The sequence below is a fragment of the Chanodichthys erythropterus genome, chromosome 7, assembly GCF_024489055.1.
Source record: "Chanodichthys erythropterus isolate Z2021 chromosome 7, ASM2448905v1, whole genome shotgun sequence".
In the NCBI taxonomy this organism is placed as follows: domain Eukaryota; kingdom Metazoa; phylum Chordata; class Actinopteri; order Cypriniformes; family Xenocyprididae; genus Chanodichthys; species Chanodichthys erythropterus.
In genome coordinates, this window is record NC_090227.1 from 20,174,417 (window position 1) to 20,187,374 (window position 12,958).

The 12,958-nt window shown below is 38.4% G+C and overlaps 1 protein-coding gene across 1 annotated transcript; it reads left to right on the forward strand.

The window, feature by feature from the left end:
• The first annotated feature begins 7,891 nt into the window (after positions 1-7,891).
• LOC137022892 (extracellular calcium-sensing receptor-like) lies at positions 7,892-12,450 on the forward strand. Its single transcript, XM_067389362.1, has 6 exons — positions 7,892-8,198; positions 8,368-8,656; positions 8,734-9,489; positions 9,591-9,818; positions 11,298-11,421; positions 11,537-12,450. The coding sequence occupies exons 1-6, from the start codon at positions 7,990-7,992 to the stop codon at positions 12,448-12,450; spliced, it is 2,520 nt and encodes an 839-aa protein (XP_067245463.1). The 5' UTR covers positions 7,892-7,989.
• Positions 12,451-12,958: the final 508 nt, after the last annotated feature.

Here is a 12,958-nt window from a genome sequence, read left to right on the forward strand (position 1 = left end):
GAGCCACGTCACATTCGTCTTCGACGGCCCGCTATCGGAGCAAACAGCAAAGCAGCGTGCAGGCTGGCTGGGCACGTGGATCGGTGAGCAGGGCAGAGAGATATATAAGACGCTGCAGTGGGGCGAAGGTGAGAAAGATGACCCGTCTAAAGTCCTGGACAAGTTCGCCAACTATATAAGGCCGAGGAAAAATAAGAGAATAGCCAGACACCGTTTTAAACAAAGAAAACAAGGAGTCACGGAAGGTTTTGATCACTTTGTGAAGGATTTGAGACTCCTGCTCATGGATTGCGAGTATGGCGATCCAGATGATATGTTGATCGATGCGATAATAGCGGGTGTCAGAGAGAAGCGCGTCCAAGAGAGACTGTTAGACAAAGGGGAAGATTTAACGCTACCAAAAGCAATTGAAATCGCCCAGCAGTTTGAACTGTCACAGAGGCAAATTAAAATTGTTACAGAAGAAGAATCTCAAGTACAAGCAGTAAATGTAAAAACGAAATACCAAACTGCAAACAAGAAAACATAAAAAAAAATCAAGCAAAATGTGTGCAGAAAGAAATGCATGTAAACCGACCAAAAAACTGTCCGAGTTGCGGCAAAGACCCACAACATAAGTGGAATAAAGGAAAATGTCCAGCAAAAGGCTCTGTATGCTCATACTGTCACAAACCGAACCACTGGGTGGCAGTATGCCGAAAAAGATCGGTAAACATAGTCAGTGTGCAACTGCAATCGGAAACAGAAGATGAGGAGATGCTGAGCATAAATATCACACAAACAGATGAGCACAGTGATGATAAATGGACAGCAGACATTGAAATTCTGTCGCAGAAGGTGCCATTCAGAATTGATACTGGTGCAAAAATGTAACACATTGACTTTAAGTTGTTATCAGGCACTCCTGCATGAAGGTGAGCTTAAATGCTCTAATCGAGTGCTGAAGTCCTACTTTAACCACAAGCTGAAGCCTATAGGTGCGGTTGACCTTCTGACTAAATATAAGGATGCTGAGATATTAACAGAATTTGAGATTGTGGACATTTCTCAAGAAAATGTGCTCAGCGGTGCAACAGCAGAAGCCTTAGGCTTAGTTATGCGGCTGGATGCATTGCAGCCTACTAACAAAGAAAATAAGACACATTACGGTCATACGACAACAGAACAAAATGTGCCAGCTGGACTAGACGATTATCCAGAGCTGACTCGCACTACTGGAACTTTACCAGGCAAATATACAATTAAAATTGATCCTGATGCAAAAGGTGTAGTCCATCCTGTCCGCCATCAAAGAGCTGCACTGAAAAAGAAAATAATAGAAAAACTACATGAGATGGTTAAAGATGGATACATCACAAAAGTCAGCCAACCGACCGAGTGGGTGAGTTCAATGGTAGCAGCTGTCCGAAATGGCAAGATAAGGATCTGCATTGACCCAAGTGACTTGAATAAGGTCATAAAGAGGGAACATTACCCAATGCGAACCATTGAAGAGGTAGTCTCCGCAATTCCTGGTGCTAAAGTCTTCTCGGTCTTGGATACAAAATCTGGTTTCCTGCAAATAGAACTAGATGAAGCATCATCATTTTTGACAACCTTTAACACGCCCATTGGTAGATTTAGGTGGCTTAGGCTACCTTTTGGCCTAAAATGCGCACCAGAAATCTTTCAGCGTATTATGGATGAGATGCTGGAGGGCATCAGCGGAGCAATAAGTGTCATGGACGACATTCTCATCACAGCACCCTCAGTAAAGGAAGATGATGAGACCCTCCGCAAAGTAATTCAGAGAGCAACAAGCTATAATCTGAGCCTCAATTTCAGCAATTGCCATATCAAGCAATCTTCTGTGCCCTACGTAGGACACCTGATAACATCAGACGGTCTGAAGGCAGACCCAGCGAAAATAGAGGCTGTCAAGTCCATGCCAACACCAACAGACAAAGATGGTGTTCGTCGAGTGAGCAGAAATATTTAGAGCTCCAGGACTGCACAAAGAAGGAGCTCAGCTGTCTTCAGCAAACAATTCGACAGGGTTGGCCTGATCATAGGCGTGATGTACCTAATGCAGTTCAGCCATTTTGGGACTCACAAAGCCAACTTGTCATTGCTGATGGTGTTGTCTATAAAGGCCTGCGTATAGTCGTACCCCCTTCCATGCGAGAACATATGCTAAAGCTTATACATCAGTCTCACTTAGGAATATTGAAGAGCAAGCAGAGAGCTCGCGAGGTCCTATACTGGCCAGGCATGAGTTCTGAAATCGAGCAAATGGTGAAGAACTGCGGCAAGTGTGCAGACTTTCAGAACCGGTTACCTAGACAACCACTCAAGCCAACAGAAACACCTGATCTTCCATTCGAAGAAGTAGCTTCTGACCTGTTTGAGTTTGAAGGAAACCATTATGTTCTGCTGGTGGATTACTACTCAAAATTCATTGAAGTGGAGAAGCTGAAGAGCTTGCATTGCCGTGTTGTCATAGGAAAGCTCAAGGCTCAATTCCGCAGACATGGAATCCCCACCATCCTTCGAACAGACAATGGTCCACAATATTCAGCGGATGAGTTTAAGGATTTCTGTCAAAGTTATGGAATCGTTCACAAAACATCATCCCCACATACGCCACACTCCAACGGTGAGGCAGAGCGCACAGTCCAGACTGTTAAGACACTCTGGTGTTAGACACCAGACAAATATCTTGCACTGCTTGACTATAGAACTACACCATTGGAGTCAGTAGGCCTTTCACCAGCTCAGTTGCTGATGGGCAGGCGTCCCCGCAACAACCTGCCTGCTGCCCGTCTGCTGCTCACACCAACAGCGTACGACCCCCTCAAAGTTAAACGGCAACTAGATGAAAGTAAAAGTGTTCAGAAGTTTTACTACGACCGCAAGAGGGCAAGTGGCCCTCGTGCTGCGCTGAAGCCTGGAGATGAAGTAAGGATGCAACCACATCCTGGCAGTCCCAAATGGTCTCCTGGAGTTGTTGTGAGATCACACTGTGCCCCAAGATCTTATGTTGTTGACTGTGGAAGTAGAGAGTACCGTCGCAACATTCAGCATCTTCGCAAGAGCACAGCAGCTGCTAACGAGTCCCATCACGAGCTTAACTATGATCAGTGGACAGATACATCAGAGCCAGTGAGTGTCGAGGAGCCAAAGTCTGTGGATCATCCTAGTTCATCCCAAGCATCACCTAAAGAACTTAGGACTGCTAAGCAGACATTGTCAGCTGAGCAGTACACTACCAGACAAGGCAGAGTGGTGAAGCCTCCTGACAGGCTCTGCTTGTAGTCAGGGAAAAGCGTGGTAAAGACGCCTTGTGGAAGTGATGTGCTAGCAACCTCTCCTTCCTAGTTATGTGTTTATGTTCAATAGTTCATTGTTTGATAGATTGTGTCTTTGACTAAGTTGCATACATGATGTGCTAACATCTCTTTAATACGTGGTCATGCAAGTTTTATGCATATTCCAGAGTTAAAGAACAAATACTGCAATGTTTAATATTTGTGATGACTGTATGTATACAAAGTGACTATGTTAGCATGGTTTTTGTGTTCAAAATCATTCAGAGCTCCTAATGCTATAAACTGCTACTTGGCCAACACTCAAAAAAAAAAAAAAAAAAAAAAAAAAACCACATACAGTTTATTCATGTGTTTAATTATGGTCTAAACTAAACTAAGTACAAATTTAACAGAAAAGCACATTTAGAACTTAGTTACTGATGGATCCGAAATGGTCAATATTCATATTCATGCACTTTTATTAATATTCATTTTTAATCATTTATGGCTTATGATTTATCAGTCTTAATTTTGCTTTCATATATATTTATGTACTAATACTTTATATATTAATTCTTATCATATTTTCAAGTATTTACTTGTTATTGTACACTTATGGTTATTTTTATTTTATATTTAAGAGAGTATGCTTGGTATGTTCAATTGTTCTTCAAGTGTTCTATTGTGATGGGTCACGCTGACACGTTTGTGGTTAGACATTGGACGCCTGCAGAATTAACCATTTGAATTTGAATCTGATCAAAATATGTCTGTTATTTTTCCTGATGACATTTAAAAGGGTAAAATTTGCAAAATTCCCCAAAGCGGGTCAAAACAACTTTTTTTCTCTATTTTTGACACTGGACCAGTAGATGACGTAATGGGTGAAATTAACCTTTTCTTTTAGAACAAAAACATAAATTTGAGTGGGATGTAAATTTCCCTATATGCTCATGGTATAAAGCTGACCGAGTTATTGATAATTAATTATTAAGCTTTTTACCTCCTTTGCTCTCCTTGGCTTCTGCTTCTTGTCTCTTATCTGCAAATGTCTTAATTATTGCTCTTTTTGATCTTCATCGATTAGATACAATACTCTGGATTTTACAATACTCTAAATTTTATTATTAACTATTGACTAATACTTTGTGATGGTTATTGTACCTTTGGGTTTTATCAAGTATTTTCATTATCGATTAAAGTTTGCGTGTGAGGCTAAATTTAATTGTAATGAATAAATAATTTTTCATCAACTTATATCTACTGCTTGGATCTAATTTTCACAAGTTTCTGCATCAGTTACAATTAATCTAAAAGTTTAAATTTCAATTTGTGACCATGTGAGAAGTGCAGTGTCCTTATGTAAAGTGTAGGAGCACAGGCTATTTTGACTACCACTCTAGCCCAACGTTGTAGAATTACAACATGGACTTAACAAGCTCTAAATCAAATTTGATTAATGTTTTCCAAAATAACTAAATATATCTGTGTTATAGACATTGTAATAAACACCAAAAAAAAAAAAAAATGTATGTAAGGAAAATTACTTACTTGAATCTTGAAAAAAAAGGAGATGAGCTTGACGCAAAATCTGCAGGTAGAGTAACTTCATGGCCAGATGACCGGACCTATAAACACTTCTTCTATCCAATAGCATTGTGAGGACAAACAATAGAACCCATTAACTATGTAAATGTGGTCTTGAGAAAAAAAAAAAAAAACAAACAAAAAAAAACATTTGCAAGCCTTTTTTAAAAATTGTTGAAAGTGATGTTGTATTTCTGCAACAGTGGGCTTTACAGGGTTAAATTCTGCTATCCACTTCCTCTCATCCCATCAGTGCTGGAACATCTATGCGGCGCCACTGTGTTCACCAAATTGGACCTCTGCAGTGCGTATAACCTCATCCGGATACGTGAGGGGGACGAGTGGAGGACAGCCTTTGTGACCCCTACTGGCCACTATGAGTACCTGGTAATGCTGTATGGATTTGTCAACGCCCCCTCCGTATTCCAGGACTTCATGCATGAGGTCCTCCAGGAGTTCCTGGACAAATCAGTCCTGGTCTACATAGATGATATTTTGATTTACTCCCGGAGTATGGCCGACCATTGCCACCATGTTGCGGAGGTCTTCCAACACCTGAGGGACTTTCAACTCTACCTCAAAGCTGAGAAATGCAGTTTCCATCAGCCCTCAGTGCAGTTCTTCGGATATAACATTGACCACAGTGGCATCTGCATGGACGAGAGGAAAGGTAACTGCTGTCCATTTCGTTGTCGAAGTCAACGCCTTAACCACAGGAGTGGGAGCGGTGTTATCCCAGCAGCAGGGGAATCCCCGTAAATTCCATCCATGTGCCTTCTTCTTCCGCAAACTCAAGGCGGAGGTCAATTATGACATGGGAAACCGGGAGCTGTTGGCCATCAAGCTTGCCCTGGAAGAGTGGAGGCATTGGCTCGAGGGAGCTAAACATCCACTCATAGTGCTGACAGACCATAAAAATCTGGAGTATTTACGGGACGCGAAACGACTGAACCCACTCCAAGCCAGATGGGCTCTGTTCTTCACCAGATTCCACTTTACCATCTCCTATCATCCTGGGTCAAAGAATGTAAAGGCCGATGCTCTGTCCCATATTCATAGTCCTGAAGAAAGCACAGATGATCCAGAGCCCATCATCCCTGAGAAACTGTTTGTCAGCCCCATTACGTGGTCCGCTGAAACGCTCCCCGAGCCGAATGCCTCCTCCAATACCCCGCCGGGTTGTCCCCAAGGTTTGCAGTATGTTCCACGGATATAGTGCACTCCACTAATTCATTTTGCGCACTCTTCACTGGGCACTGGCCACCCAGGGGTCAATGAGACCCTCTCGCTGTTGAAACAGCGCTTCTGGTGGCCCAACATGGCATCCGACGTCAGGATGTACGTACAGGGGTGCCAGGAATGTGCCATCTCCAAGAGTCCACGCTATCTTCCTTCTGGGAAACTCCAACCTCTGCCCATTCCAAACCGCCCCTGGTCACACCTAGGAGTAGATTTCATAACAGATCTCCCAGTCTCCAACAGTTGTACCTGTGTTCTGGTGGTAGTGGACCAATTCTCCAAGTCTTATCGATTAATTCCCTTACCTGGGCTACCAACGGCAATGGAGACCGCAGAACTCATGTTTAGCTATGTATTCCGATACTATGGACTGATGGCCTGAGGATATCGTGTCTGACCATGGATCACAATTCACCTCCAGAGTATGGCAATCCTTCTTCAAGCTCCTAGGTGTGACCATCAGTCTCAATTGTACATAATTCTGTGTAAACCAGTGTTACTAAATTGTGGTTCTCTTGTCTAATTAAGAGGGGAGAAAAGTGCTCCAAGTTGTTGACTTTCATTGATTTCATAAAGTGCAAAGTACTTATGTACATGCGTGTTTCATTGAAATGACTAGAATAATAGTGTTATTATAATGTCATGTGTTCCAATTATTGAGGAAAAGTTTTGTATTTTTTTTTTTTTTTTTTAAGACAGTTGTGGCCTAGTGGTTAGAGAGTCAGAATTGTAACCAAAATGTTGTGGGTTCGAATCTCAGTACCAACAGAAAATGTAGGTGGAGGGAATAAATTAACAGCCCTTCAGTAAGGCACCTAACCCCCAAATGTTCCCCGAGTGCCGCAAAAAAAAAAAAAAAAAAAAAAAAAAAAGGCTGCCCACTGCTCTGTATGTTCATGGTCTGTGTGTGTTCAATAATCACTGCTGTATGTGTGCATTTGGAGGGGTGAAATGCAGAGCACAAATTCTGTGTATGGGACACCATACTTGGCCACACGTCACTTTCACTTTCTTTGCAAAGAGAAAGGAGTTCATCATATGTCATGTTAGTGTGTATATGTGCCAGTTTGATGATGACCAGTAAGTTTGAATACTTTAATTTTTGAAGTTTTACAAGTATGTTCAACTGAGTGTTAATTAGCATTCCCAATGTTTCTTTTAAATTGTATTTGTACCACGGGTGGTAAAGTGGAATGATAAGTGGCTAAATTGTGGAATGATGTTCATAATGTTTGAAATGTATTAATCATACTCAAGAATGTAATGTGTAATGAAGCATTTTGTTTTAATGTATTTTGCTATCGTTCTCTATGTTAGATCATTTTGTTATTTATCGCTGACTATTGTGAATGACAAAGAGAGAAAGACAGACTCATTTTGATGTGAGAAACAAACTTTACTATTTAACAACTGTGTACAAGCTTTAATTTTCCTACTCCGATTCCTCAAACTTTGCATAGTTAATGCTGCACTGTTCCAAGTGCAGTCTGGAATAAAATATCCACATTTAATTATTCCTGTGTCCAGTGCCATAACTAATTCACATCCCGGGCTACATATGTAAAATATAATTTTAATAGGACTTTCAAAGGCTTTGCTGAATATTAGCTTATCTCTACTATTTTAATATTCACAATATATTACCAGCTGACAATGTGAGAAAATCAGACTAATTATTAGCTATTATTAACTAAATTATTATTACAAAATTGGCTTGACTTTGTTCCACCCCTTCTTGGCCTGATTCATGTCCTGCCTTATGATATTATTGGCTATGTTCTCAATCCTTCATCCATACTAATTATGTATATAAAAGTGCAAATAGTGTATCAAGTCATTTGTATTTGGCATTCACAGTTGAACAACACTTTTTGTGATGCTTCTCTTTCTTTACACACTCCTGCTATTCCATCAACTTCATACAAAGGCAGGAAACACTGTTTGCCGAATAATGGGAGATCCTCAGTATCCACTGCTTTCCAAGGATGGAGACATAACAATTGGAGCACTTTTTCCAGTCCACAGCATAGAAACATTACCTTCATTTGAGTTTACACAAAAACCACAGATGATATCATGCACCAGGTTTGTTATATTGGAAACATAGGAGAAGATAATGTATTTAAAAAAAAATAAATAAAAACAAATGATAAAAAAATTTAAATGCATTATATCATTCATTTTATAGCAACTTATTAATAATATGGTGTTTCAAACATAATGTTTTTGCACCATTTAATGTTTAATTTCACAGTGTGTATCTGAGAGATTTCCGACTGGCACAAATCATGATCTTTGCCATTGAGGAGATTAACAGAAGTGAAAGTTTGCTCCCAAATGTTTCTCTTGGTTATCGAATATATGATACCTGTGGGTCAAGACTGTCTACCGTGAGTGCAACTATGGGAGTGATGAATGAACAGGAGTTTGAACCAGGAAGCAGATGCAATGGACAGTCTCCTTTACATGCTATCATAGGCGAATCGGAGTCATCTGCAACAGTAATTCTGTCTAGAACTACAGGACCTTTTAAGATTCCAGTGGTAAAGAGCAATAACACTAGATGTTTAACTCAATCACAGATGTCTGTATCACTGCTTCATGTGCTTTCTTTTTTCAGATAAGTCACTCTGCTTCTTGTGAATGCCTCAGTAACAGGAAAGATTACCCTTCATTCTTCAGGACTATGGCTAGTGATTACCACCAGAGCACAGCACTTGCATACATAGTCAAGCACTTAGGCTGGTCCTGGGTGGGAGCTGTGAATAGTGACAATGACTATGGAAACAATGGAATGGCCATATTTCTGAAAATAGCCCATGAGGAGGGGATTTGTGTGGAGTACTCTGTAAAATTCTACCGAACAGAGCCAGAAAAACTTCAGAAAGTGGTAGACACAATTAAAAAAAGCACTGCAAAAGTGATTGTTGCATTTGTTTCACTTCCTGAGATGGGCTTACTTATTGATCAGTTAAGTATTCAGAACATTACAGGCTTCCAAATGATTGGTGTGAAGTCATGGATAACTGTAAAGAGTTTGATCACTCCAAACAGTTTCCGTGTATTTGGAGGGTCACTGGGGTTTGCAGTAAGAAAAATTGATATTGAAGGGTTTTCAGATTATGTCATAAAAGAATTTTGGAAAACAGATTTTCCATGTTCACAGAATAGGGGGAATTATTCTCAATATGCTTTAAGTTGCAGCAGATATGAAGATCTACTTTTGCTAAAAAATTACAATGAAGATGTGCCTGAACAAAGATATGCAAGCTACGTCTACAAAGCAGTTTATGCTGTGGCTCATTCACTACATGGTCTACTTAAGTGCAAAGAACAAGTGGGTTGTGAAAAAGGCCTGGCAATACAACCACAGCAGGTAAAAGATTAAAAGGCAGTTGAATAAAAATGGAGAAATATATTATATTAATCATTATATTAAAATGTCTCATTGATAATATCATTGCCTTTTTTCACTAGCTTGTTGAGGCTCTGAAAATGGTCAATTTCACAATAAAGACTGGAGATCATGTGTGGTTTGACAGCACTGGTGGCGCAGTGGCCCAATATGACGTTGTCAATTGGCAGCAGGACTCAGATGGATCAATACAGTTTAAATCAGTGGGATACTATGATGCCTCACTGCCCCCTGACCAGCGCTTTGTGCTTAACACTGAAAACATAATGTGGGCTGGAGGACAGTTAGTGGTAAATGCAAGTAAACTGTATGCCCAACAGGGTTTGTGTAAACTAAGGAAACATAAAAAAAAAAAAAATAATAAATACTTGTATTGACCTTTATGAAAGGTGTGAATGACACAATTACAATGGCAAGAAAAAACACTTACAGAATCTGTGAAAATGTGAATAATTTTAATAAAATAAGAGAGATCATACAAAATGCATGTTATTTTTTATTTAGTACTATCCTGAGTAAGATATTTTACATAAAATATGTTTGCGTTTAGTTGTGGTTACCTGGATGATCTATGGCTGTTTTTTTTGTTTTGTGATGGTTGTTCATGAGTCCCTTGTTTGTTCTGAGCAGTTAAACTGAGCTCTGATCTTCAGAAAAATCCTCTGGGTCCTGCAGATTCATCAGTTTTGCTCAGAATAAACAAGGGACTCATAAACAACCATCACAAGGTAACCACACACAGTATTGAGAATCAGTGGTTCAAATACTTATGAATTGGGTTATTTGAATAAATTCAGCTATTGTTTTGTCTTGTGAACTAAATGTAAACATCTTTTATGTAAAACATCTTACTCAGGACAGTACTAAATAAAAAATAGCATGCATTTTGTATGATCTCTCTTATATTATTAAAATTATTCACATTTTCACAGATTCTGCAAGTGGTTCACATACTTTTCTTGCCACTGTATATGGGTAAATCTATTATAAAACCATATTCTCAAAGCTCTGCACTTATTGAAAGTTAAGGACAGATAAAATGGTTCCACCACACAAAACTTGGTTTGAAAGAAGTTAACCTGCATTGCCCTTATGCGGCACATCTGTCAATAGGTTTTTTAGCATTTATTGTTTATTCATGTTTGTTCATAATGCATTAACTAAACTTAATTTAAACTTTAACTTTACTTAAAATGATAAAAAAAAATAATATAAATAAATAAATAATAACAATATGAAAAAAGAACATTACATTAATTACTGATAGACAGGGTTAAACATTCTTTTTATGTTCTTAAACATAAGAAATTAAAAACAAAAGTTCACTTGCTGCATCAAAAACATTACTAATCTCAGCTTGAAGATAACTTTCTACTCACAAATAGCCAAGACAATGGATTACTTTAAGTTTAATGTTTGAAAACTTATAAACCTGAGTTCAAAATCCAAAACTTGTCAGGACAAATGGAGTTAAAGGAAATAAATAAGTTTAAATAAATTAATGGGGCCATAATGTTTTACAAGGTAGGTTGACAAACACAATGGCAGAGTATTTTAAACAAAGTGACAGTAAAATGCTAAGCAGACTAAAATAAATAATAAATAAATAATAATAAAAAATGCTCAACTTCTATAATAGCACTTCCACAGCATTCACAATACATTATCACAATTTATGATTCAAAGTCGCAAAATTCTGTAATCACTATAATTAATAAATATTTTTCAGATTCAGTATAAATATATCACAGTACAATTTTTTAATGCAGAAGCCAAGGTCTGTGTGCAGTGAAAGCTGTCCTCCAGGCACTAGGAAGGCTGCACAGAAAGGAAGACCTGTCTGCTGTTATGACTGTATTTCATGTGCAGAAGGAGAAATCAGTAATGAGACAGGTAATCTTCAGTCCACCTCAGCTTCAAAGAAAATTGCTTAGTTGATCCTTTACTGCTCATAAATTAAATTGCTTTCTTATTGTTTCTGACTAGTGATTACAACTTCCATTTCCAGATTCAAATAACTGCAAGCAATGTCCAAGGGAATACTGGCCTAATACTGAGAAAAATAAATGCGTTTTAAAAACTGTAGAGTTTCTGTCATTCACAGAAGTAATGGGTATAGTGCTATTTTTTTTCTCAATGGTTGGAGTAGGATTAACTGTGCTGGTGGCCATCCTGTTTTACAGCAAGAAAGACACCCCCATAGTAAAAGCCAACAACTCAGAGCTCAGCTTCCTGCTGCTGTTCTCATTGACTCTGTGTTTCCTCTGTTCACTTACTTTCATTGGACGGCCCACTGAGTGGTCCTGTATGTTGCGTCACACAGCGTTTGGTATCACTTTTGTCCTCTGTATCTCCTGTGTTCTGGGGAAAACAATAGTGGTGTTAATGGCCTTCAAGGCCACACTTCCAGGAAGTAATGTCATGAAATGGTTTGGGCCTTCTCAACAGCGACTCTGTGTTCTTGCCTTTACACTTATACAGGTTCTTATCTGTGTGCTTTGGATAACAATATCACCTCCATTTCCTCACAAAAATATGACATATTATAAGGAAAATATCATTCTTGAGTGCAGCCTGGGTTCTGCTATAGGATTCTGGGCTGTGATGGGTTATATTGGCCTACTGGCTGTTTTGTGCTTCATTCTAGCTTTTCTGGCTCGCACACTGCCTGATAACTTCAATGAAGCCAAATTCATCACATTCAGTATGCTCATATTCTGTGCTGTATGGATCACATTTATTCCAGCTTATGTCAGTTCTCCTGGAAAATTCACTGTAGCTGTGGAGATATTTGCCATTTTAGCCTCAAGCTTCAGTTTACTATTCTGTATCTTTGCACCTAAATGTTATGTCATCCTGTTTAAGCCTGAACAAAATACAAAGCAAAATATGATGGGGAAAACAACATCTAAGTCCTGCTGAGAAATAAACTAACATGTCTTTATGAACATTGCAATGTTTTTTTAATTGTTAACTAAAATACAAAAGAAAAAGTTGTTACTGATTTATTAAATTCACAAAACTTTTTTTACATATAAACTGATATAATACAGACTTTTAAATTAAACAAAAAATATGCATACTTAACACCTACATACATACGATCTTAGACAAATTCAACATTCATCATTTCTGAGGTTATACTATATTATACTATAAAATTATATTCATATTATTAAATTGTATATAACATTTTATATGAATTTATTTATGGATACATTGTTGAAATGCTGACAAATATATGAAATGCCTAACCCTAACCCTTAATCTTAATTATATTTCAAAGAGAAAATTAATACTTTTATACTATGTGGATAATTGACACCAATATCCAGTTCACAATTAATCTTCTGATCATCTTGGTTCCTTTAAATCTGTCAAACATTTTAAGCTGGGTGCACATTGTATTTATAACATTGTATTGTGTTTA

Excerpts from the sequence above, each read along its gene's own strand:
- LOC137022892 (XM_067389362.1), top strand. The coding sequence starts at position 7,990 with ATGCTTCTCTTTCTTTACACACTCCTGCTATTCCATCAACTTCATACA. Across the intron at positions 8,657-8,733 it reads GACCTTTTAAGATTCCAGTG|ATAAGTCACTCTGCTTCTTG; the intron begins GTAAAGAGCAAT and ends TTCTTTTTTCAG. Across the intron at positions 9,819-11,297 it reads GGGCTGGAGGACAGTTAGTG|AAGCCAAGGTCTGTGTGCAG; the intron begins GTAAATGCAAGT and ends TTTTTAATGCAG.